Genomic DNA, 26957 nt, shown 5'->3' with positions numbered 1-26957 from the left:
ATGCGTGAAACTGAATGTCTCTACCCTAGTTCTCTTCCGCCCCGCTTCTGAGATGCATTAACGTGTAGCATCCTGACGTGTCTTTAGAATTTGGACCGAAGACTGCGATGTCCTGCTTTGCTTCTAAACTGCTTCCTCAGCAGAGCTGACCATCCATGAACCTCTTTTGGTGGTGAACTCAATTCAGTTTGGGCCTATGGAATTCAAAATAGTAATACTAGTGATAATTAAGGCAAACGTGTATGTGGCATTTTCTGTGGGTGAGGGACTTTGCAAAATGCTTTACCTGTATTGATTTATTCAATCCTTACAAAACCCTATGTGGGCAGTACCATTCTATAGCTCAATTACAGACAAGGAAGTTGAGAGTCACGAAGATTAGTACCTTGTCCAAGTCCATTCTGTTAGTAAGCAGAGTCAGAATTTGACCCAGATCCCAGAGTGTGTGCTCTTAACTGCTGTACTCTCTGACCTCGCAAAAAACAGTTTAAATTAAAAAAAAAAAAAAAGCACTACCTTTAGGGTTTCCCAGTTTAGCAGATGAAAGAAGAAATCGGCCATTATATCAGGCCTAGATTAACCCTACAGGCCCCACGAAGTGTGGAAGCACAGAAACATTTGTCCGGACATGGCGTAGAGTTGGGGCAGTTTTTACAAAGGCAGTGACATCAACAAACGTTCGCAGGCTTTTGATAGATGGAAAGAGAAGGGAAAAGCATTCAAAACAGAAGGAACAGTAAATGCAAAGGCCCTGGGGCAAGAGCATGAGGGTTGTTGAAGGACTAGCAGGGGCTGCTGTGTGTGCAGTGAGAGAGGGGTGGGAGATGGTGGCGGGAGAGTGATGAGTGGGAGCGTGTGCAGACAAGTGGGGCCCGAGTCATGGTGAGGACTGTGTTTTCACTTGGAGGGAGGTGGGAGCCATTATGGGGTTTGGGGCAGGGGAGGGACAGGATGTGACTTAAGGTTTAGCAGGATCCCTCTGGCTGCTGGATGGAGACTAGGCTGGCAAGATGGGGGGTGGACAGGGTAGAAGCAGGCAGAGTGAGGAGGTGACTGTAATAGTCTGAGTCAGGGCTCAGTTAACTTTTTCTGTAAGGAGCCAGAGAGTACATATTTTAAGCTCTGTGGCGCAGGCTGTCTCTGTCTCAACTACTCAGTTCTCCTGTTGTAGGACAAAATCAGCCCTAGACAGTATGTAAATGAATGAGCATGGCTGTGTTCCAATAAAACTTTATTTACACAAACAGCGGGCAGGCCAGATTTAGCCCCCAGGTCATAGTTTGCCACCCTCTGGTGTAGGTGGCAGGTAATGATGGCTTGGACCATGGTGGGAGCAGCAGAGGAGCCTCGCTTTTCCGGGGACACAAGAAGTACCTTGAGGACAAGAGTCAGGTTAGTCCCAAAACCTCCCCTCTCTTGACCCAAGCATCCTCTGATGCTGTTCCGGGCCCACGGGAGGCATTTTTATAAGTTAGTCTTAGGATGGATGGATCTTTGCCAGAACAGGCTCTGGAGGCACACAGCCTCCTGGGCTCCTCCTCGCCTTCATTTTATGGCCTCGGAAGGTTTCTGGGGTAACCAGGTACCCAGACTGGGTGACTTAAACAACAGAAACTTCCTGTCCTGCAGGTCTTGAGACCAGAAGTTCAAGATCAAGATGTCGGCAGGGTTGGCTCCTTCTGAAGGCTCTGAGGGAGAATCTGCTCCTTGCCCCTCTCTCCTACCTTCTCCGAGACGTTCCTTGGCTTGTAGACCTATCACCCCACCTCTGCCCTCACAGTCACATGATGTTCTCCCTGTGTGCATATCTGTCTCTGTGTCCAGATTTCCCTTTTGTATCAGGACATCAGTCATACTGGATTAGGACCCACCCTCACGACCCCATCTTCACTTGATCATCAGTGAAGACCCTCTTTCCAAATAAGGTCACATTCCCAGGTACTGGGGTTAGGACTGCAACATCTTTTGAGGGGACACAATTCAGCTCATAACAGGCCTGTTCCTGTACTTCTCTCACCTCATTTTCTCCTGTGTAAGATGAATGACAGTAGTATCCCCGTTAATCTATGTGAAGTGCTGAGCACAGACCCCGGCATGTTGGGAGCCAGTCAGAGGCTATATATCGCTGGCCTCTGGCCTCCAGTGTTAGATCCTGCTTTCTCCTCTCCTCCCCAGGGAGATACTTTATTTTTCAAAAGCGATATATGTCCATATTCTCCTTGTAAAGGAAGGAAGGAGGGAAGGAAGGAAACAGGGAGGGAGGGAGGGAGAAAGGAAGGAAAGGAAAGAAAGCATTTCAGTAAGGTTAAAGCCTCCTTTGACCACTAACCCAACGCCAGTGCCTTCCCAGATGGAATTACTGTTCCCAGTCGGACGTGTGAGCATCCAGATCTTTCTATTTCCATTTATGTATATGGATACATTTATATATATCACCTTGTTTTTAATTGGTTTTTATAAATATCGACATGTGTGATACTGGATGTCTCATTCTCCAATCTGCTGGTTTTTGCACTGTAGGATGTCTTGGAAACATTTCCATGTGCTAACGTAACTATCTCCTTCTTTCTTCTGAGCTGCCGGGTAGGATTCCCCTGAATGGATATACCACAGTTCATTCCACCATGATCCAATCGAGGGAACTGCAGGGGTTTCCAGTTTCTCACTGGGATGCTGGACATCCTTGCACGAGACTCTTTGCAGTTGTTTCTCTGGGTCAGAAAGTGTCAATTCCTCAGCCCCACTGCGCCTCACCAATGCCAAGGCCACAGGAACCCATCCTCTGTCTTGGGCGGGTAGTCCCGCTCAGACACACCCCCCATGATAGTCACACTCTGACTCCAGAGAGGCCAGAAGCACCCTGGGCCGTGAGAGGCTGGCATCCTTTGAGAGGCCTGCCCCCCGTGCAGCACAGTTGAGGGGCATAGGATCCTCTTCCCCCAGGGCCCAGCCCCATCTTCGTGTCCTCCGCTTTGTCCCACTCCCCTCGGTGCTGGCCCAGCGGGTAACTCAATCCAGGTCAGCTGGTGGAGTATGAGGTAGTGTCTAGCTGAGCGTCATGGTATTTTATTAAGCCCGAAATGTGATCGCTACTGTTGTCACACTTTAGCACCCCCGACAATCCCCTCACAAATGAGAAAAACAGAGCCTCCCCACATACCTTTCCCCTGATATCAGGGAAAGCACAGGGAACCCTGCCCAGAGGCCTGAGCCCTGGTGACCCCCCAGAGCAGCTTTCAAGCTTGAGGGGAGGCCTGGGGGCCACGGGGAGGTGTTTTTCCAATTTCAGGCAAAGCAATGGACTGGGGGGAAATCTGCTATTAATTTTTCCTCGGTGCCTGGGTCTCCAAAGTCAGCGCTGGCTTTTAAATACAGTTTTCATTAACCTGTGAGGATTGCTGGCCCTGGGATCCTTCCATGTATATGAGATTGCTCTGGATCAGAGGTTTCAAACTAGGATGCCCACAGGGGCCAAGTAAGCAGGTAGGGTAAAGTGAGGAAAACCCAGTAGAGGCTGCAGAGGAGCGTCAAGGCTAAGGATTCTCAGGATAGACGAATGCAAGCCCTGCGTTGCCAGAGCGTGTAAATTCTCAAAGTAGCTGAAAATCTAGAGACAGAGAGAGAGGGAGAACAAGAAGAGCGAGAAGGGACGGAGGAAAGGGGGAGAGAGACGGCTCTTCTTCCAAAAACTGTTTTAATAAGCACATTTTGGGCTAAATGAGATATGTCTCCAGGCCAGCTTGCAAGCTCTTCCTTAATTGAACCTATCAACACAGCAGAGAAATTGTCAACCTCGTTTCTTTATCCCTCCAGAGCGGCACTGTCCGATAGAATGTTCTACAATGATGGAAAACGTGCACCATCCAGTATGGTAGCCATTGGCTCCATTTGGCTATCGAGCACTTGAAATAGGCCTAAGGAACGGAATTTTCTCTTCTGTTTAATTTTAATTGAATCTAACTATAAAGAACCACACGCGGCTAACCTCTGCTGTATTAGATAATGTGACTGTCGGCTCTTCCAGTTGGGGCGTCCCATCGTGCTCAACTGTTTAGGAAAGGACACACCCTCTCAGGGAGGGGGATCAATTATACCACCAAGACATCAGAATCCTGGGTGCATGGAAAGAAAGGAAATACGGAATACAGCAGAAAAGCTTTAGGTGTAAACCAGATGTCCGCTCACTCAAGGATGGTCACTCGGTGCCCCCCACCTAGTTTTTTTCCAGAACTATCCAATGAGTTTCTCAGGTGGGGTCACCACTGAGCATCTGCCATGTTCTTTGCCCTCTGCTCTGGCTACCATTTGCCCATGGCTGACCCCTAGGAAGCCTCTGGGTAGACCTCCCTGCTGTCAGACCTGTCAGAGCACACCGTTGCCCACGCCTGGGCGCTGTGCCAGGCCCACAGACACGTGAGGTGCCGTGTAGCAGGACCCTGAGTCCTACTTTGTCACTGCCACAGAGCTGTGGGCAAAGTGTGCCAGGGACTCTGGAAACAAACCTCTTTCCAATCCAGAGGAGCCAGCAAACCGCCTTCCAGTCCAGAGCTCATTCAGGGGGGCCAGAGAGGGATCAGCGGCCACACCACCCCTTCTCCCAGGTTCCAACCTTGATCCCCACAGAGCAGCCCAGGCTGCCCCAAATGCCACTGTCCCCACCTGCTCTACCCCCGCATCTCCATAACAACTAAGTTATCTCTGTATATCTTTAAAAAGTGATGGAGGGAAGGTGGTCCCATCATCCCCCAGCAAAACTCTTGTTCTCAGAGATAAACTCAAGCCTCTTCCTTGTGTAAAAAGAGATCTGCTCAAAATGTTGACACCACCATTTTTTTCCCCAGCTTTTCTCCTCCCATCAAGGGCCCAGAGATGTTACAACCAGTTTTTCTCTGAGAGGCCAAGCTCAAAGTTCCACCCGCATCTTCCTCTCTCTAGCAGCCTTTGCGAGGAGATATCTGCCCCCTGAAATTGTCTTGCAAACCAAAACCTGGATGTTTACAAATCTTAACACAATAATCAAAACTAACATTTATGTAGCCAGACCCTTCTCCTCTCGTCAACCTTGTGAAGCAGGTTCTGTTATTATCTCCATTTGCCAAACTGATCTCTGAGATTTGGGGTGGTTAAGTCACTTGCTCAAGTGGTTGGATCCAGGATCCAAGCCCGGGTGATCTGATTCCAGAGCCTGAGCTCTAACCAGTACCGTCGGGGGGCAGGCACAGCGTGCTCACGATTTTTGCCTTATGGACCGATCACCTGAATGGACCTTCTGATGGAGGCAGAGTTCACAGGCTTCCTTGGGAGCTGTTGCATCACTTGCCTCTTGGTTGCAACATGACGGAAATCCATCTCCACTCACTGAAATGGAAAAGTCCGTGTATTCGTCTCCTCCGGCTGCTGTACCAAATTACCACACACTTAGTGGCTTAAAACAACACAGTTCTGGAGATCAATGTCCAAAATCAATTTCACTGGGCTGAAGATGTTGGCAGAGCTGGTTTTTTCTGGAGGCTTTGAAGGGAGAATATGTTTCTTCGCCATTCTCGGCTTCTGGTGGCCGCCTGTATTTCTTGGCTTGCGGCCTCCGCCTTCATTTTCAAAGCACCTCACTCCAGTTCCCTTCTCCTCTCTGTCGTCAAATACCCCTCTGCCTCTTACTTACAAGGACCCTTGTAATTACATTTGGGGTCCACCGGGAAAATCCAGGATAATCTCCCCATCTCAAGATCTTTAACTTAATCACATCTGCAAAGTTCCTTTTTCTGTATACGTTTCCTGAGATTAGGACAGGGCTGTTTTGCGGGGCTATCATTCAGCCTGCCGTGGCAGTCAGGGTGGCCTTGTCTCAGTTGTGGCCGGATCCAGAGGAGCAAACAATGTGATCTGATCAGGGCCTCCTCCCTCTCTCCAACTCCCAGACCTACTTTCCTCTAACAGCCCCAGGCTTCATCTCACCATCCAGCAGCTTTAGGGAAAGGAGAGCTCCTCTTTCCCAAAAGTCCCAGGACTGGTTCTCATTGGTCCAGCTGAGGCCACACACTCATCTCTGAAGTCATCACTGTGGCTAGAGGGACCCTGGGTCTCTCTGATTGGTTGAGCCTGGGTCATGTGCCCACCTACATCATCCCTTCCCCTCTGTCTTAACTCCCATGTGTTACGGTATTTCTCCAAAGAGAACTGAGAGATGTATGGGTGGTGGAAAGCAGCATGTTATTGGAGTCCATTGAATGGCGAACCCTTGGAATGGTGCCTGGCACGTAGTAATGCTTGATAAATGATGGTCACAGATCGTGGGACACAGAGGGGGACTTGGGCAGGGGGTACCTCCTGAAGCTAATGCTTGAAGAATCCAAGGTTCACTAAGGAGATGAAAGCAGAAGAGCATTCCAAGCAGAGGAAACACTTTGAATAGTGAAAGGCTTCCACCGTATGGCCATGGTAACCATAGGTCCTAGTGTACCTGGGGGCAGAGGGAGATAGGTCCTATTTTGTGCCTGTCCTCCTAATGTAACGTTGACAGCAGCCCCCTTTACATTGCAAAATTATCTGGGTTTGCATGATAAATTATACGGTCACCACCACCCCGTATAGCCAAAGGCAAAAGGATGAGACTTAGCCCAAGGTCACCTGACCTTCGGTGGCAAAGTGTGGACTAGAATTCAGGACTCTGACTCCCAGTTCAGTGCTCCTTCACCCCTCAGCTTATGAAACCAACTCTTAAAGGCTGCATCAGCTTCACCAGTCACATTTCTCCCTTTTTCTCTTCTTGCCAAATTCTCTACAGGACTGTGACCAGATCCACGTGGACGATGTCTCATCCGATGACAACGGGCAAGATTTAAGGTAGGAATTTGGGGAGTCAATCAAAAATGCCCCTTCTGATTGGTTATCAAGCTTGCCTTTCACTAGGAAGCAGAGAGGAGGGACGGGCTAGTTATCAGGGCAAGGTGGCCTGCCCTCAGCCCAAGCTGGGACCGGTGTTTCTCTGAACTCCAAAATCACAACCCTGGGCTTCCCTGGTGGCGCAGTGGTTGAGAGTCCGCCTGCCGATGCAGGGGACACGGGTTCGTGCCCCGGTCTGGGAAGATCCCACATGCCGCGGAGCGGCTGGGCCCGTGAGCCATGGCCACTGAGCCTGCACATCCGGAGCCTGTGCTCCGCGGCGGGAGAGGCCACGGCAGTGAGAGGCCCGCGTACCGCAAAAAAAAAAAAAAAAAATCACAACCCTGCCCCCCACCCTGCAGCCTGCTCTGCATCGTCCCGAATCCCTGAGGCCGAGCTTCCTGCCGATCCTCTGTGACTCTGCTTATGTTTCTCTCTCTGGGGGGTTTTCCCTGCTTTACTAAAGTAATGCACGCACATTGTGAAAAGTACCACACACCACCTCTGATCTTGTCTCCCAGAATCACCACCATGAAGAGTCCGGTAAACCTATTTCCAAGGTTTGACTGCGCTCACTAACATACACACGTTATTTAATGTAGAACTGATATAGTCGACACTCAAAAAAATATTTCTTGAGTGAGTAAGTGGTATGTCTGATTTCTAGGGGAAAACACTCCTAGGACATGAATTCCAGAAATAAGGTACCCAGCTGCTCAAAGTGAGACAGCTTTCAGAAGAATATGGCTGGAATGTTCCAAGCCTGCCCATTATAAAAACAGAACCCTAGTTATTAAGCTGTGCTTATCAAAATTATCACTATTCAACGCTTCTAGGCCCGTCAAAAATATTATGAGACCAAATAACGTTTTGCCTGTGAGCCATTCGTGGTAACTTAATGTTTGCTGCCTAGGTGTGTCTTCCAACTTACTCAAAAAAAAAGAAATCAAAGTTTCTGTTCCCGAGCCCTGCAAGTCTTTTCAAAGCCCAGCACAATTAGAAGTGACAGCTGGGCATCGCCTGCTTCATTTTAATTAGCCATTCAGAAAATCCCTTCTGCAGTCAGGCCTGGCAAGAAGCACGGCTCCACTGCCAGCCAGGACTGCTTAATTTGTGGAGTAAATAAACCCCAGGTCCAGGCTAATTGTGTCCTTGTCATGAAGTCATCCCAGGGAACCACTCTCCCTTTCAAGGCAGTGAGTAACCAGTGTTCTGTTTTTATCGTTTCCCCTGTAGTTGGCTGGCTTGGAATTTAGAGCAATGGCCCTCTGAACCCTGATTCATGCTGATTGTTTGGTACCTCATTTCAAGAATCCACAATCTAAGGGTGTTTTTTTCCCACTAGAAGCCAAATTCCCCATTTGTTCATTCAAGAAATATCTATTAAGCACCTACTGTGTGCTAGGCAGCAACTATCAAATGCCCCTTGTTTTGTTTTGTTTTGTTTTCAGTTAACAGTAAAAACCAACAGTGGTAACGCCCTTACTTTGCACCATGCCCTGTTCCAGTTGCTCTATGTGACTTAACTCACTGCATCTTCACAGTTACCCTAGGAAATAGTTGCTCTTATCATCATCATTGTTTTACACTTGGGGAATGGGAGGCACAGAGAGGTTCAGTAACCTGCCCAACCTCACACAGCTGGTAAATGGGTGAGGCAGGATTCACGGACACCCTTCCCTGCCCTCCACCTCTTAGCAGAACATCCAGGCATTTCCCCAGGTATCCTGAGTTTACAGAGTCAGTGTTCTTTTTCAAGAATAAATTCTCTAGCCTTTCTGCACTACTCAGGGAGGGGTCCATAAGGCATTGTTCTAGATTCCCATCATTACTTAAAGGGAAATTTCCACAATGGCCGGAGTCCTTGATGTCCTGCAAGTGAAAAAGGAGGATGTCCTCAAATTCTTTGCAGCAGGAACCCAGTTAGGAGGCACCAACCTTGACTTCCAAATGGATCGGTCCATCCGCAGAAGGAAAAGTGACGGCATCTACATCATAAGTCTGAAGAGAACGGGGGAGAAGCTTCTGCCGGCAGCTTGTGCCATGGCTGCCACTGAAAACCCAGTCGATGTCAGTGTCACGTCCTCCAGAAGACTGACCGGCGAGCTGTGCTGAAGTTTGTCGCTGCCACCAGAGCTACTTCTATTTCTGGCTGTTTCACTCCTGGAAACTTCACTTACCAGATCCAGGCAACCTTCCAGGCGCCACGACTTCTGGTGGTTACTGATTCCGGCGCTGACCACCAGCCTCTCCCAGAGGCTCTTGTGTTAACCTGCCTACCGTTGCTGTGTGTAGCAGATTCTCCTCTGTGCCGTCCCTACAACAACAAGGGAGCTTCCCCAGCGGGTCTGACACGGTGGATGCTGGCCTGGGATGTCCTGCGCATGAGTGGTACCATCTCCCGTGAGCACCTGGGGAGGTCATGCCTGATCTCTGCTTCCACAGGGATCCAGAAGAGGCTGAAAAGGAAGAGCAGGCCGCTGCTGAAAAGGCTGTAACCCTGGAGCAACGTCGAGGTGAACGGATGCTCCAGCTCCCAAGTTCACTGCCACTCAACCCGAGGTCGCAGACCAGTCTGAAGGCTCCCAGATGCCCTCTGTGCCTGCCCGGTGGCTCCCTACTGAAGACTGCGGAGTTCAGGCCACTGGTTGGGGAGGCACAACCACCGAGTGGTCCGAAGCTGTTCTTCCAAAGACTCTTAAACAGGAAATGGAAATGAGGTTGATGGAAAATAAAATTTCTTTAAAAAAGAAAAAGCAGAAGACATTCTCTGGCAAGATGGGAACCTTGACAGTACAGAGGAAGGAGCACGTGTCAATTTAAAGTGTGGCTTCTGGAAATGAGGGGCCGTGATGGGATAAAGTCACATAGCCCCTTTCTCGCCAGGATAAGAATGTGCTAGAAAAGTGCCCGGCACAGTGAGCAGTCTTTGCTGAATGGCTCTCTGCCCCTACGAGTAGATGTCGTCTGCTCCCTTTTACTAGTTGGGGATATTTTCTTCCTCTTTAGCCCCTGGTCACCTCCACCCAAGGGAGGGACTGAGAAGAAGGCAGCAGCAACATGTCTGTGTAATAAACCACTGGCATCTTTCATGGGAAAGAGGAGGTTATCATTGCAAACAAGTTATTAGAACAGTCGTATCTTGTTCTCCATGTATCTTTTCAATTTTTTTTTAATAACCTTCTCAAGATCTCAGAAGGTATGGTGTCCCACACCACGATGTCAAGCTAGTGGTCAAACAAGTTAATTACACACAACCTATATTTTTATTGTATTGTATTTTTTTTTTTTGGCCACGCCACGAGGCACGCGGGATCTTAGTTCCCCAACCGGGGATTGAACCCTTGCCCTCGGCAGTGAAAGCGCAGAGTCCTAACCACTGGACCGCCAGGGAAGTCCCCAACTTTTAAACTTGAGTAATTCAGTAAAGAGCAGAGAAGAAACTACGATCATCCCTGTTCCCACCATCTCCAACTCGCCACTTTCTGACATTATGAGTTACTTGCTTCCAATTTTCTATACACGCACACTCACACAAACGTCTGTGAAAAATGGCCCAGGTGGATGTGTGTGTGTGTGTTTATGGACATATGGGCAAAAATTTGAAGACATCTAAAGAACTTCTGTCAGCCTGTTGGTATCTCTCTGTGACTGTCTACCCAGCCTGCTCTGGAGGGAATGCCAGAGTCTACGTTTGAGGCCTTTGGGATTAAGTCACCTGGGTCAGTGCCCTCCTGGCCCACCTGCCCCAGTGGAGCCCACGTGGTGAAATCTGCTGTTGAGTTTGAGGCATCACTCTAGGCGTTTCTGCGGATCCTGCAGGTGTTTCGTTGTCACCAGTTCGATATTCAGGCTGTCAGGCTGAGCCCCAGGCACAGAACGGTGCGGGACAGCACATGGGCATCAGGACATCACGTGGCCCATGGGGAGAATGACCCAGCGCTTCACACTTTCCAAATTCCCTTTTATCTGCTGCAGCAGTGGCGTTAAACCGGGGATACCCAAGATACAATTTCCTAGTGTTGTTTCATCCCTAGTGCATCACATCTTTTTAAAAAATACAATATCTTTCTCCACCCTTAAACTCATCACAGAAAATCCAGAAACAATAAAATAATGCAAAGAGAAAAAAAAGTCAGCTGAAGCCACCCCCCAAGAGGCTGTGGTATATACCACGCTGGCCTGCTCCCCCCAGGCTTTTTCTGTTCGAAGAGACTTTCACTTTTGAAGTTTTTGGTCCACACATCCCTTGTCACGCTCTGGTTTTGCCTTGCAACGGCCTGTGGTTTTGCAAACCTGTACCAAGCTTCCAGTGGAGGGAAAGAAAATGGTGTTCCGTGGAGAGCTAGGGCTTTCGTTCTCACACTCTAGCTGCTGTAGGTGGTCAATCACCCACGCTTTCCCCTTCTGGTTCCCAGCTGCCGCTTCCGTCATTAACCTCACATGACACTCTGACTCGTCCCCAGACCACGCTTCATGCTGATGGAGGGTTATGTCTGCAAAGCACCAGCAATCTACTCTGCTTAATTTAACAGATAAAAAAATTACCATAGGGAATTTTTTTTTTTTTTTTTTTTTTTTTTGCTGGCCACGCCCTGCGGCATGCAGGATCTTACTTCTCGGACCAGGGGATTGAACCCATGCCCGCTGCATTGGGAGCGTAGAGTCTTAACCACTGGACCGCCAGGGAAGTCCCCAACATAGGGAATGTCTGTAGAAAGATACAGAGATGCTCACAGAATAGGAGGAAAAGGTCAGCAGTCAGAGCTTATGGGGCATGTGAAGCAGAGCAGGTTTGGGGATCAGAGTGGCAGAAACTAACTGGCATATTCTTCTGGAACTTTCTCTCAGGATGAACCAAGGCCAACCATTTTTTGGAGTTGCCTTCCAGCTTCAGACTCTGAAGGGGGAGAGAGGGAGGCTTTCCCCAGCTTGGCCACTGCATGCAGGGGACAGAATGGCTGCCCCCCCCAAAATACAGATGCTCTTTGATACCAAAAGAAAGGAGAATGGATGCTGACTAGGCAAGAGCAAAGGATGCCACCATTGTTTGGGAAGTTAATAAAAACTATGATCCTGCTTCCCCCAGAACGCACATACCCACGGCACCCTCGAACATTCAGGGACATCATGGGTGCCCCAAACCCCACCCCGTGGGTCTCCTGGTGAAGAGCTCCCACCTCCCCGACATTAACACTGTCTCTTCTCCCACGCCCCACTCTCTCCCGTCTCCCCAGCACCTACAACTTCTCCGCTGATGGCTTCCACAGTTCGGCCCCGGGGGCCAGCTTGTGCCTGGGCTCTGGTGTGCACGGTGGCGTGGACTGGATGAGGAAGCTGGCCTTCCGCTACCGGCGAGTGAAGGAGATGTACAACACCTACAAGAACAACGTCGGCGGTGAGTGGGTCGGGGAGAGGGTCGTCCACAGCGGTCAGAGGGTCTGCCTGTGCTCCGGGCGCAACCCCTGGACCAAGGGAAATTCATCAAGGATGGATGCTGTCACTCGCATCCCACCTGCCCTGTGCCAGGTACTGCTCTGAGAGGCTTGTTATAAGTCCTAGCTCACTCAGCGTCACCCTTGTGGCGCCCTCTGGAAGAGGGCACTAAGATTCCCTTATCCTCGCTTTAGGGGGGCGGGGCGGGCGGGGTGGGGAAGCTGAGGACGGGATGGGGCATCTTGCCCATGATTACACCCCCCACCCCTGCCGTGGTTCTCCACGTGTGGTCCTTGGACCAGCAGCATCACCTGGGGACTTGCTGGAAATGCAGATTCTCTGGCCCCACCTCAGACCTGTCGCACCTGAAGCTCTGAGGTGGGCCTGGCGCTCTGTGGCTTAACCTGCCCTCCAGGTGATTCTGATGCTCACCGGAATTCGAGGGCCACCGGCTTCAGCCCTCACTACTCACATGAGCATCACCTGGGAGCTCATTAGAAGTGTAGACGCTCAGGCCCCTCCCCAGGTGACTGAGCCAGACCTGCGTTTTTAACAAGATCCCCAGGCGGTTTGTGGAAACACCAGTTCTCAGACTTGGCTCATATCGGAACCCCTTGAGGAGTTTCCAGTTCCTGGCCTGGCCACTGCCTGGCATCAGGACCCACAGAGCTCCCTGGTGACTCTACTGTGTAGGCAAGGTGAAAGCCACCAGCTTCAGTGGCAGGAGAGCACTGGCTGCCACACTGAACAGAAGCCTGGAGGGGCTGAAGGCAGGGTTGGCTCGGTAGTGACCAGGCCCGCGGATCGCTGTTTCTGGGATTCTCTAGGCCGCTGGCTCTTAACAGGTGATGCCGCCTCCTCCCCACCCAGGAGGCATCTGGGGATGTTTCTGATTATCACAAGGTCTCTAACCAGCTCCTGGCCAGTCAAGGGAAGAGGCCTGAGTAGGCAGCTACTCGACTCCATTGACTGATCCAATCAATCTCAAAATAAAATTAAGGTCACTGGATTGAAGCTGACCTTGGGTGTCATCTGATCTGAAACCTAGACTCACCTTCCCTAACCCTACTCCCCCCAGCCCTTTGAAATGACAGCAAGGATGATTTTTATTTGCTTTGTCCGTAGGCTTGATAGGAGCTCCCAAAAGAGAGACATGGCTGCAGCTCAGAGCCGAGCTGGAAGCTCTGACGGACCTCTGGCTGACCCACTCCCTGAAGGCACTAAACCTCATCAATTCGCGGTAGGTGGGAGCCCCCGTTTTCCTTTGCGCCACTGAACTTTCTCCCATTCAAGGGTGGCAGCCCCTCCATTTCCACACTTGGGAGAACTGGACCCCCCAGTTCTCCCCTGCACACCTTCCAGACATTTGATAAAGCTGGGGTGTACAGGCCCCATGGACACCTTGTCCCTCAGATGTGCAGGTAGTTGCAGAGACTGATGGGGGCCAGCAGAGCTAAAGACTTTTGTACGGAGGTCTGTTGTCCCAACCGCTCTTGCCCACAACACCCTCCAGCCACAACGTCACCCTGTGAAAACCATTTTATAGGATCACACAGATCATCTGGCGGGCTCTTAGTGAGGTCAGGAGGGCCCGGTCTCATTCTAGACCTCCCACTAAATTGCCTCTTGCTCTTAAATAAGATCACCTGGGCCAGAGAACAAATTACTCCCCTGCAGCATCAGAATTCTTGTGACCCAACAGATGAATGGTCACAAAATGGCAGCTCATGAGCTGAATCCACCCTGCTGATGTGTTTTGTCTGAGACACACTTTATCCCAAAGACTGGGAAAGTCAATCCATAGCTGCAGGTTTCGAGGATCTTGGAAAACGTCAGAACTGGCATGTGCTCTGCAGTTTACCCCAGTCCTCACCTCTCCCTGTTGTCCTACGCTTGTTCCATGTCACTCACGCACATTGCCAATAGGTCCCTGCAGCTGCTTTAGTGTGTGGCCCTTGCAGTAAATTTAAAAAGATATTTTTGGCTGTGTTGGGTCTTCGTTGCTGTGCACGGGCTTTCTCTAATTGTGGTGAGCGGGGGCTACTCTTTGATGTGGTGTCCGGGCTTCTTGTGGTGGCTTCTCGTTGCAGAGCGCAGGCTTCAGTAGTTGTGGCTCACGGGCTCTAGAGTACAGGCTCAGTAGTTGTGGTGCATGGGCTTAGTTGCTCCGTGGCATGTGGGATCCTCCTGGACCGGGGCTCGAACCCATGGCCCCTGCATTGGCAGGCGGATTCTTAACCACTGAGCCATCAGGGAAGCCCAACATTTTTTTTTAAGTTTTTATTGAATTTGTTACAATACTGCTTCTGTTTTACTTTTTTTTGGTTTTTCGGCCACGAGGCATGTGGGGTCTTACCTCCCTGACCAGGGATCGATCCCACACCCACTGCACTGGAAGGCGAAGTCTTAACCACTGGACCTCCAGGGAAGTCCCTAACATTTGCTTTTTAAATAGGAAAACTATTACACTTGTGTTAGATTTCAATGTGTCAGGCAGCTTCAGGCTTAAGAGAGAGGAATAGCTGGAGGATCCCTGGGCTCTAGCCTCACCTGAAGACGACTTAGCCAGAGCCTCCAAACCCCACCAGAATTCCCACGGACTCCAGGCTCAGCTGCGGGGGTAGGAGGCCTGGCCTTGTGGTACCTTGGAGTTCTGACTCACCATCTCCTTTGCCCTCAGGCCCAATTGTGTCAACGTGCTGGTCACCACCACTCAACTAATTCCTGCCCTGGCCAAAGTCCTGCTGTATGGACTGGGCTCCGTGTTTCCTATTGAGAACATCTACAGTGCAACCAAGACAGGTAGGGGAGCCCAGACCTCAGAGGGGTACGGGGAGGGAGGGTAAGGTCAGCTTTGCCTGCCAGGTTTGGAAAGTTTAAGGAAAACGACACTAGGGAAGTTAAAGAGTTTGTCCATGGGCATGGACAAATCTCCCCCCAAACAACCCTCATAGACGCAAAGAAAACAAGAATGCCCATTTCTCTGCTTCTAGAGAAATTGGTTAGGATTGCAGTTTTCCAAAGTGTGTGTATCAGTTAGGACAGCTGCAGAGCCGCTGTAGCACATACACCCCACATACAAGGGCTTAATTACATCAGGGCCAAAGCTTATTTCTCCCTCAGATGTCAAGAGACCAGAGGTGAGTGATCCAGGCTGATGGGGTGACTCTGTCCTCATACTCACCCAGGAAGCCGTGTTCTTCCCGTTTTAGTTTTCCACCATCCCCTGTAATTTTATCCTCATGTACATGGTCAAATCAGATTCTGCCATATTGTCATTCCAGCTTAGGAGAAGGGGGAAAACAGGAAGGAGTAATGGGCGTCCATTATTGTAAAGCCAAGACTCAGAGGTGCATGTTACTTCTACTCACTTCCTATTAACCCAGCTTAGTCACATGGCCACAACTAATTGCAAGGGAAGCTGGGAAATGTAGTCCATAGCTAAGTGACTGTGAGCCCAGGTAAAACTCATGGAAATCCATTACTAAGGAAGCAGAGGAAGACAGTTCCCCCTGCCCCAGGATGGTACACAAGGTGGTTTTAATTTAACTAATTTTAATTAGTTAATTATGGCCATTAACTAACCTAACCTTGAACCACAGAGAAAACTATTGTTTTTTTAATGCTCTTTCAAAGATATGGTCTCAATTTCGTGTTATCTTGCTTTAACACCTCTTGAATACTTGCTAATCTCCTTTATTAACAAAGAAAACAAGACTTAGGCTTAGAACTTTCATAAGAGAATTCAAAATAACTACAAATTAACAGCATCATTTGTCATCAGGGCAAGTAATACTGATTTTTCTTGTGGGGGAGGAGGCTAATTTTTTTTTCTTGTATCACCTAAACATGTATAATAATACAAAGCCTAGTTGTTTTTCATTAGAAATGTTTACCTGTTTTTTTTTTCTGGAGCAAGAACAAATGTATGTACTTTGGAAGCATTTTCTTAGAGCAGTTTTTGCCTTTACTGAAGTTCTAGACCAGAGATACTGCTCAACAAACATCCTTCAGTGCTCAGGGCAGCAAAGAATTTAGCCAGCCCAGAATGTCAGTAACACCGAGGCCAAGAAATCCTGCTGGGGCGGTGAAGCACCGAGCCTGCTCTGTGCCGGCATCTGCCGAGTGACAGCTGTTCTGTTCAGGGCTCTTCTCATTATCATTATGGTCACTAAACTTGCTGAAACAGGATGAGCTAAGACCTGAATTTAGTGTTCCTGGATTGATGCTGCTGCCCAGCCACTGGGAAGAAGGAAACTACGAAAAGGTGGTCGTCTACGGGGAGCAAGAAAACGACGAACAGCCGAGTCGCACGAGGGCCGCTCTGTCGCCAGGCTGCCCACCCTCGGACTCGGGAATCCTGGCACCTCTGCTTCCTAAACTAACTCGGGATCCTGGGCCGATCATGTCCAGGGCACCTCTCAGAGCCTCGTGTCCTTATCTGTATAATGGGCCCATCACTCCTACACCGGACAGCCGCATAGACGCCAGGGCTTGTTTCAGACCCCTGCCCTGCCTCTCCTGCTGTGTCACCGTGGGCAAGCCACTTAACCTCTCTGTGCCTCTGCACTGTCGTCCATCACATGGGGATGGGGACAGTGACGCCTCGAAGTTTGCTTGAGGATGAAATGATTAATACCTGGTCCTTAAGGAGACCTTTGTAAGAAGGCTGTACAAAGTGAACTCTTGATGAGCGGTTATTAGTCACCTCAGTCCTGGGTCCTCACCGAGTGTCTTTCCTTCGTCCGTGTGTGCAGGGAAGGAGAGCTGCTTTGAGAGGATAATGCAGAGATTCGGCAGAAAAGCCGTCTACATCGTGATTGGCGATGGCGTGGAAGAGGAGCAGGGGGCGAAAAAGGTATATTCTCTCCGTCCGTCTCTCCGGCTGCTCTTTCCTCCTCTCTTGAGCCTGTCTCCTTCCCAGGCTCTTTGCTCGCCCGTCCCCTGCCATTTGGAAATCGCAGAAGCATCCTGAGTAATTTCCTGCAAATCCCCCTCCGGGCCTTTGGCTGCCACCCCGGTAGCCCTGCATTGTTTCTGGGACAGCTGCTCGGGAGCCCAGAGACCCTCTGTCAGGGCAGGCTGGCCGGGGGGCTGGTGCCTGTTTTATTTAATGCTTACTGATCATATGTTCCAGGAACCCTTCCCAGTTAATAAAGACAGCATTAAGCTAATGAAAAAGAAAATCCTGCATTTGTGATCTCAGGCCCATGAGGAGAGGGGCAGGGGGCTTCTGGTGGCCACAGCTCTGTTCCAAAACCCTGGATCTGGACCTGTCAACAGCATCCCAGAGAGCCTGCCACTCCCCACCCGGAGAGGCCTGGGAAGCAGATGGTTAATGTCACAGAGCGTAATTTGGTTTCCCCCTTCCCGCCCCAGAAACAGATTCAAAAGAAATGCAAAAACGTTTAGGGGTCTCAGCGGATGGAACTCATGAGAAGACAGAGGGCCCCGAGAGAGGGGTGCTTAGAAGGCTTTGCATCTACTGTTCCATCCACCTGGAAGGCTCCTCTGCTTTCCCAGCTCTCCCGGACTCATCCTTTCAGCCTCAGCAGCACTTGCACCAGCTCCCACTCCAGCTCAGTCAGGCCTGCCTGCGACTCCCTCCCCCCGCTGTCCCTAGTCCTTCTCCAGGGCCTTATCCCCTCCTGTCATGAGAGAATTACCTGTGTGCCTGGTGGCTTAGTCACCAACTGTCCAGCGGGTGTGTAAGCTCCATTAGCTGAGCACCTACTGTGTGCCAGCTACTGTTGCAGGCGCTGGGCGTCCTGCAGTGAGCAGAACACACAGGGCTCTCACCCCTCCCTCAGCTCACAGCCTGGGGACGAGCAATCGACCCCTAAGTGTAACATGCGTGTCAGATGATGACCAGAGCTTTGGCGAAAACGGGAGGAGGAGCGCGAGTGAGCCAAGTGAGTATCAGAGGGAGGGAGTTCGCGGAGAGGAGCCAAGAAGTGGAGAGGTCGGAAGGCTGGAGCGTCCTGCAGGGAGCTGGCATGGCTGCCGGCTGCGCGATGCACCAGGCGAGTGGGGAGGGGCAGGAGGTGCAGTCAGGGAGGTGCCTGGGGCCTTCGCAGGGACTTCAGCCTTGACCCTGAGCACTTCTTTTTAAAGCATATTTCTTAAACTTTAAAAATGAACTGATTCAGAGGAAAAAATATTAAGTAAATAATAGGGGTGATACACCAGGATATGACCAGAACAGTAGCGCGAATCATCACACGAATCCAGGACCAATGTGCCAGGTCAAGAGCGTGGTCTCTGGTGAGACTCCTTGAAGCCCACTGCCGGGATGGAAGGGGGATTCCAGAGCCCCTCTTCCAAGTTCAGATCTAATAGAAAAAAACCTCTGCCCTAAGCACGTGACAGTGATCAAAATAAACTTTGCTTCTATCAAAGTTGGGCTGAGACCCCACTTAGGCCCATGGCCGCGGGCACCCCCACACATGCCCTCCGGTTCTCACCTGGAGAATGACAGGGACATCCGGAGCAGTGGCTGCCGTTCACCCACCTTCTCACCAAAGGACGTTTCTTAGGGCGGCGTAGCAGATGTTTTGAAATGACCGTTTACTCTCCTGAAATGAAATACTAATGGATAATAAAACCTCCTTATAACCGTAATGTCCAGGAGATCAACATCTGATGATACATCAAAGAGAAATAAGGGAAAGTCATTTATACTCACAGTAACGTGTGCTTCAGTATGTGAACATCTGAGCACAAGATCTCACACCCAAACGTACCATCACTGAGGATGTGAGCCGACACACACGGGGGGACACAGGTGTGTGGTCTTGACCATTCACAAAGCCAGGGAGGTGCCGCGGCTGTCACGTGACTGCTCCAGCCTGCGAAGCAACCCACGGAAAGGTTCTGAATAAAATAGACTTCCCCAGTTGACACGGTAATTGCAGCCCTGGGGAAGTCGGGTTTTATTAAAAGCATGAGAAAAATGCTCTATTTATATGTGACAAGTAAAGTGGAGTTAAGGGTCTACACTCAGGTGATTAAGAACGGGTTTGTGCTTAAATATCTGGCAGGACATCTGAAAGTCATTCAGGTGGAAGGTGTGTGGGATGAGGCAGGAGACCTGCCCCCACCTGCAGTGCCCCCAAATCAGGACGACAGTCAAAAATCACACCCCTAGAAATTGCCAAGTCACCCCTAACGGGCAGGCTTCTCCTTTGAGACCTGCTGGTCTGGGGTCGCCCTCGCCTAGGGGGCGCTGATGGACGTGCCTCCTTAAGTTCCGTGTCCTGGGCGCCTCCCTCCCCTCACCCTACAGCCACCCTGCTTTCACAGAAACAGGTGACCAGGGGAGCGCATTTTGCTCTAAATCCTGGTTCTGCCATTGTTGGCTGTGTGGCCTTCAGCAGATGGCAACGCTCTCTGAGCTGCCTTTTTAATCTGTCACGCTTGCCGAGAACAGGCGCACGGGGCCCAGCAGAGAAACCCTGCATAGTTAGCCCTCAATAGCCTGAAGCTGTGTGATTCCTACTCCCCAGGGCCAGGGGAGGGGAGGAAGCTAAATCCACCTTCAGAAATTCAGGGGTTCTCTCTCCTGGGGAGCCAGCAGAAAAAGAAAACAAGAATGCCCGTTTTCACATAACATGAAAACTCACCGAAATCTTGTGTGCTCAAAGTCCACAGGAGAAGCACGCTGCTAAGACCCGCTGAGGATGTGGATGGGGTGGGCTCCAGCGGGGCCAGGGCTGCCCAGGTTCTGTGGAGTTTGCATTGCCAGAGATGCCAGACAGCAGCTTAAACAGGGGAGAGCTTTCTTCGTCTCTCATTAGCTGCCCAGACAGCTGGGACAGCACCAGGGACCCGGGCCCCTTCTGTCTTGTTGCTCTGCCAGTCCCAGTACTGCTCTTTCCACAAAGTCCAAGATGGCTCCTCACCACGCCCACGTCTGCACTCCAGCCACCAGGAAGAAAAAGGGGAAGGACTCCTCGTCCCTTTAAGAGCACAGCTGATATAGGTCAACATCACTGCTTCTCAGACCCCATTGGCCAGATTTGAGTCACATGATCTCACCTTGCCACAAAGGTAGCTGGGAGATGTACCCCTTATTCTCAGCCACCAAGTTCCTAGAAAGAGAAAAAGAAAAAAAGCGTTTTCTGAGAGAAAGGGAAGAAAGGATGTTGGGAGCCACCTGGCAGCCTCCATCCCAGCTGGCATGTGGCAGGGCGGTAACTGGCACCCTACTTAACCCCGGGCCTTAATCACTCCTCTTTATTACCGACATCATCATTTTATTTAATCCTCCAACCCCCTCCCCCTGCGAAGTGGGTACCATCCCACTTCATTTTATACGGAACATGTCTGAGACTCAGGTTAATTAATTTACCTAAGGTCACACAGCTGGTACATGAAAACTGCTGTGTGTTTTTCTCCAAATGCCTGGCAGGAAGGAGGTGGACTCAGGAGTTTCAAACACTGTCAGTCTGCACCCCTGACCTGGTCAGAAGAGAGTGGAGTCCAGCAAAGAAGACTGGGACACACGCCCCATGCACCCAGCTCCCCTAAAAACCCCCACAGTGTCTGAAGCAGCAGCCCCAGCCCATTAGTGAGAAACCCTGTGCACCAGCAGCTCTCCCGGCCTGAGGGATGGCACTCATTAGCCCAGGCCACTGGCCACCTGAGCAGCATGAAATACGGCGACAGGATGAGGGGCTTCAGCTGTTTAAGCTGACGGTGTTGTTCATATCTCCATGTTAGTGGGTCATTTGTCTCCCCCTCTCCAGAAGTGATAAATCTACCCATGCTCTGGAGCCACCAGGCCTGGGAGGGAGATGGCTGAGATAGTCTCTTCCCCTTTGCTCATTTCCTCCCAGAGAAAATGAATTACACTCTTTAAAGAGGGACTGGATTGGCCAGGTGGCAGCCAGCATCCATCTTTGCAGAAAATGAAAGGCTTGGCCGGGGTGAGGGGAGGGTGGGGAAGCTGAAAGGCATTAAAGAGATGGCGTCTGTTGCCCATGATGGACAGTCTTCTGCTTCCTCTGGGCAAAAGAGAAAAAGGTGTGTCCATGGAGGGCTTTGCTTGAGAAACTCACCTTCCCGCCTTTCCTCCCTCCCTTCCTCTTTTCATTCCTTCCACGAATATTTATTAAGCGCCCACTGTGTGCCAGGAGCCATGCAAGGCAGCAGTGAATATGACATTTCAAGCTCAAACCCTCCTCAAGGCCTTTGCACTTGCTGTCTTCTACCTCAACTACCTCCCCACACGTTTGCATGGCTCCCTCCTTCGTGTTCTCTGGGTCCTGCTTAAATGTTACCCCCCTAGAGAGGCCTTCCCTGACCCAACTATCAAAAGTGCAGAGCCTCCAGAGGCAGGAAAGGGTCGTTGTGCTCCTGGAACCAAAAGGACACCTGTATAGTTTCTACCCTGTGGGCACTGAACCTCAAGGGGCAGCAGAACGACCACAAGAACTTGGGGCAGCCATATGTTCATCAAGCACCCTCTGTTCACTCAGTAAATAACTGAAGGTCAGTGGCTGTCGAGGAGGCTCAGTATCTAGTAGCTGCAGGTAGCAGAAAACCTATGTAATGAAAACTTAAACACTTGCTCACCTAACAAGATTAGAAGTAGGAACTAACACAATATTGTAAAACAACTATACTCCAATTTAAAAACAAAAGATTACAAGTAGGCGTACCCTAGGTTGTTTCCGTGGGTCTGAAAATTCACCAAGCATCCCTTTCCATCATTTTGCTCTACCTTTCTAACCGTCTTTGGCATTTTCTTTTCTGATATTTTGCCTCATGATCCCAAAACCGCTGCCACAGCCCCAGACATCACATACTTATATGTCAGCATCCAAATAAAAAGGGCAAGTAAGGAGGAAGGAGTTCTCCTCAGGTGCCTCTCTCTCTAATCATGGAGGAAAACCTTTCCCAGAAGCCCCCAGCCAACTTCCTCATTGGCTTCAGCGGGTCACAAGTCAGAAGGATACAGGACAAACCCCTGGTAAACAAGGCTGGGGTTGTCATCGCTTGCTTAGACGATCATAACTCATCCCCTACCTCTCGGGCACGGCGCTGCCAAATTCAGGGTTCTGGAAGTAGGAAGAAGGGAGGATGGCTGTTGGACAGGCAACAACTTTAGTCGACGGTCACATTTTCCTGTGATAAACAGGCAGTCAGGTTTTCTCTCTGGAGTCAGACAGACCTCTCTGTGCCTCAGTCTCCTCATCTGTAATATAAGATACACACAGTATACAGAAGTATTATCCCCATTTTACAGACAAGCACCAAAGTAAATTATTTAAGATCACCCAGCTAATGGTGGCGGAACAGAGCTTTGCAAAGGGCACTGAAACATTTAACCCTCACGCTATGGAAGTATCAATATTTTGCAAATTTTGTCTCCACGTGAGTGATTTCTTTCCAAAATCAGCGTAACAGTTCTTTTACACCAATTACAACTTTTGCTGTATCTGCATGCTGCCTGCACGGTTACCTACTTAATGTTTCCCTTTCAAACTTATGTTTAAAATTGAAAACTTGATAGCATGACAATAACAGAGCAAGCATCACCTGCTGTAAAGAAAAGGAAAAGATAAAAAAGACTCTCTGGGACCAGCCCTGTCTGTTCAAATGGAGATTAGTGAGAGTTAGGGAGGGGTTGAAGACACAGTAGCATCTAGTCGAGATTTTCTATTTTAGTAGCAGGACTGAGAGCACATTTTTAAAACGGAATAGCTTTCTCGCTGTGTGATTTAATTCCACGTCAGCATGCCGCCTAAGACCAGGCTGGTCCCAACAGAGGAGGGAGGGTCAAACAGTCCACATGGCGGACAGTGCAGGATAAGCCAATCAGGATTGGCTCAGGCGGGGTGGGGGAATTGGGAGATTGGGATTGCCATATATACACTACTATGTATAAAATATCAATAGGTAACTAATGAGAACCTACTGTACAGCACAGGGAACTCTACTCAGTGCTCTGTGGTGACCTAAATGGGAAGGAAGAAGGGGGTTATACGTATACGTATAGCTGATTCACTTTGCTGTACAGCAGAAACTAACACATTGTAAAGCAACTATACCTCAATCAAAATTAATTTAAAATAAGTAAATAATTTTAAAAAAAGACTCAGAAGGAATAGAAAGCATGCCTGACCACACAGGGGTCCACCAACGATGTTCTGTGCTCCCGGTTTGGAAAATGCCCACATGCTACAGTGACTCAGTGTGATTTCTCCTAAGGTTCTAACCACGGGCGTGGGATCCAGGGGGGCCGTGGGAAGCACCGCGCAGAGCCGTAACCATGTGGCTGGTGTTCTGTGTTCCAGCACAACATGCCTTTCTGGCGGATATCTTGCCACGCGGACTTGGAGGCGCTGAGGCACGCCCTGGAGCTGGAGTATTTATAGCAGAACCCGCAGCCTCGCCACCTGCCATCAGAGAGGCAGCCCACCCGCCCAGGCCCTCGGTTTTCCCCACCTCCCCTGCCAGATGCAGGGTCCCTCCCGCCAAGAGGACATGTCCGGTGACCATCTCAGAAGCTGTCCTTTCAGTCCCAACGCGGGTCCAGAGAAACAAAGTACCCAGCAGTGGCTTTGGAATATTTAACTTTGGGGAAAAGGGCTGGCTCGGAGTCCAGGCTTTTCTGCAAGACTCACAAGCAAGGAATTCCTGATTTGGGGGAGGGCTGGCGATGAGGAGGGGACAGGCTCTTTTTTTTTCTCCACTTTAATTTATGGACTAATCTCATTACTCTGGTATTACGCTCTTGTACCTGTGTTGTTGGTTTTTGTTTTCTCAGCTGGCATGTGGGGCAGTGCACAGCTCTAATTTAAGCCTCTCTGCTCTGAGTTGTGCTTTGAGGGGACAATCATTCTTTGAACAGAGGGAGGCGATTTGGGGCTGTGGGGAAGACTATTGCTTATTTTTGTTTTTAAGGACGTAACCTGATGTCGTGTGGACAGTGCACGTGCCTTATGCTGCCATCTTGTTTTCTAGGAAGAGGGGACCCTGGGGAGGAGGCAGTACTTTGTGACGGAAAAAGGCATTAAATAAAACCACGTTTACATTTTGAAGTGGGGTAGAGTGTCACTACTTTATTACTGCTTTGGAGGCTTCTGAATTTGTTGGTGTTTTCCAGAACCTTTTCAGTTACGGAAGTATAAAATCCGACTCAAACTGCCTTAAGCCAAAGAAAAAAAAATCGTCTCCAGGAACTTTGGGTAATAACTGTCTTCAGCCATAGCTGGGTCCAGGTGATCGAGTGACTTTCTCCTGTGTGGATTTACTTCTCGGGCAGGCTCTTCCCTGTGTGGCAAAGACAGCTCCAAGAATCTTTCGGCAAAACCATACCAGCAGAAAGAGAGCACTTTCTGCACAGGGGTTCTAGCGAAAGCCCCAAGATTGCGTCAAACCTGAGTCATGAGCTGCCCATGGAGCTGGATAGGGTTCAATCTCTCATGAGCAGAAAGCTGGGGAGAGCTTGTCCCCCAAAGGAGGAATCAGCGAGCTACTCCTAAAAGAACTGGGGAAAATGGGGTTTGGGATGGAAACTAGAACTGACTTCCATGCCATGGGCAGGACTTTATTTTCCAGCAGATGAGCCCAGGATCCAGTGTAGGGAACAGGGAGGGACATCTGGAGAAGTTCCAAGGACATCTTCAGCTCTGTTGCTGCCCACAGAGTTCCAAGCAGGGCCTCGATCCATTTGATTGGATGCTAAACCTAACTACAGGCTTCTCCCTCTATTCATGTTGGTGAAATCCAGGGTCACCAGCTGGCTGGCATCCATGTCAGCGGATGACTGGAGTCTCAGAGCTAGAATCTGATAGATGGAAAGTCATCACCAAGGGTGAGACAGACTCCCTGGCTAGGCTCTGAGCTCCCTGGGGGCAGGCGCTGTTGGTATTCCCCCAAGTCAAGCACGAGTGTCATCCTTGGAATCAGCCTACAGAGTGGATACTGACATAAATTGGAATCCCATTATAGATGACGTGGAAGGAAGGATGAAAGTATAATTGGAATCATAGTTAGGTAACTGGGTGAATGGATACTTGTAAAAATGGCTGAATAGATGTCTAAACGGGTGGGTGGATGGACGGTTGGTTAGGTGACTGGGTGCCTGAGTGATGTGAAGGTGGATGTTTAGCAAGGTGATTGGAGAACGGATGAATAAATGGATGGATAATTGTGGGGATGACTAGATGGACAGCTATATAGATTATGAGTGGACGGATGACTGAATTGAAGACTGAATGGTCGTATGGTGAGATGAATGGATAGATAGTTGTTTGGATGAGTGAATAGTTGCATGGCTTTATGGAAAGATGTATAGATGGTTAAGAGGGTGAGCGAGTGGCTAAATGAATGGATGGATGTTTGAATGAGTAGTTGGATGGAACGATTGACGGTTGATGGGTGATTGACAGTAATACTGTGATGGCTGGATATGTGGGCGCAAGAATGGTGCAACAGTTAAATGGATGGATGGTTAAATGGAGGTAAAGAATCCCTAGAGTTAGTTGCCTAGAACATGTGGGTCAGCCTCACTATTACTTGCCTACTTAGATTTTCTGTAATGAGTGGAGGAGTTTTACTGGATGAATTGACTTCTGGCTGGAGTAGAGAAAGGGACTGGAGCAGAACCTCCCAGGGAGTCAGCCATGTGAACGCTCCTGGATCCTCCCTGTCTCCCCATTGTTTGGTACCCCTGCTACTCAGGCACCCACTTGCAATCATGCGCTATCCAGGCCTCCCTTTCCGCCACCATCAAAACCTGCTGTCAGAAAAAATTCTGTTTAGGGAGATTGGTTCAAGATGGCAGAGTAGAAGGACGTGCTCTCACGCCCTCTTGCAAGAACACCAGAATCACAACTAACTGCTGAACAATCAACAGGAAGACACTGGAACTCACCAAAAAAAAGATACCCCACATCCAAAGACAAAGGAGAAGCCACAGTGAGATGGTAGGAGGGGTGCAATCACAATAAAATCAAGTCCCATAACTGCTGGGTGGGTGACTCACAAACTGAAGAACACTTATACCACAGAAGTCCACCCCCTAGAATGAAGGTTCTGAGCCCCACGTCAGGCTTCCCAACTTGGGGGTCCGGCAGCAGGAGGAGGAGTTCCTAGAGAATAAGACTTAGAAGCCTAGCAGGATTTGATTGCAGGACTTCGACAGGACTGGGGGAAACAGAGACTCCACTCTTGGAGGACACACACAAAGTAGCGTGTGCATCAGGACCCAGGGGAAGGAGCAGTGACCCCGTAAGAGACTGAACCAGACCTGCCTGCTGGTGTTGGAGGGTCTCCTGCAGAGGCAGGAGGTGGCTGTGTCTCACCATGAGGACAAGGACACTAGCAGCAGAAGTTCTGGTAATAATCCTTGCCATGAGCCCTCCCAGAGTCCACCATCAGCCCCACCAAAGAGCCCAGGTAGGCTCCAGTGCTGGGTCGCCTCAGGCCAAACAACCAACAGGGAGGGGACCCAGCCCCACCCATCAGCAGACAAGCGAATTAAAGTTTTACTGAGCTCTGCCCACCAGAGCAAGAGCCAGCTCTACCCACCACCAGTCCCTCCCATCAGGAAACTTGCACAAGCCTCTTAGACAGCCTCATCCACCAGAGGGCAGACAGCAGAAGCAAGAAGAACTACAACCCTGCAG

General features: G+C 49.9%; 1 protein-coding gene and 1 pseudogene across 2 annotated transcripts in view; both read left to right on the top strand.

The window, feature by feature from the left end:
• EYA2 (EYA transcriptional coactivator and phosphatase 2) overlaps window positions 1-24342 on the top strand; it is a 174889-nt gene extending 150547 nt beyond the window's left edge. The window contains exons 10-15 of one of the 2 annotated variants that reach the window (XM_060032674.1): window positions 6785-6843; window positions 12120-12280; window positions 13444-13558; window positions 14999-15120; window positions 17076-17176; window positions 23619-24342. In XM_060032674.1, coding sequence (XP_059888657.1) covers window positions 6785-6843; window positions 12120-12280; window positions 13444-13558; window positions 14999-15120; window positions 17076-17176; window positions 23619-23699 — 639 coding nt within the window. In that variant the 3' untranslated portion in view covers window positions 23700-24342. The remainder of the gene's footprint in view (window positions 1-6784; window positions 6844-12119; window positions 12281-13443; window positions 13559-14998; window positions 15121-17075; window positions 17177-23618) is intronic. The other variant, XM_069541444.1, reaches the window with a different exon arrangement.
• Window positions 8734-11329, top strand: LOC132438524 (small ribosomal subunit protein uS2 pseudogene; annotated as a pseudogene).
• Window positions 24343-26957: the final 2615 nt, after the last annotated feature.

This window comes from Delphinus delphis, chromosome 15 (assembly GCF_949987515.2).
Source record: "Delphinus delphis chromosome 15, mDelDel1.2, whole genome shotgun sequence".
Classification (NCBI taxonomy): domain Eukaryota; kingdom Metazoa; phylum Chordata; class Mammalia; order Artiodactyla; family Delphinidae; genus Delphinus; species Delphinus delphis.
The sequence above is the reverse complement of the archived record's forward strand: the minus strand, read 5'-3'. Positions and strand labels throughout refer to the sequence as shown.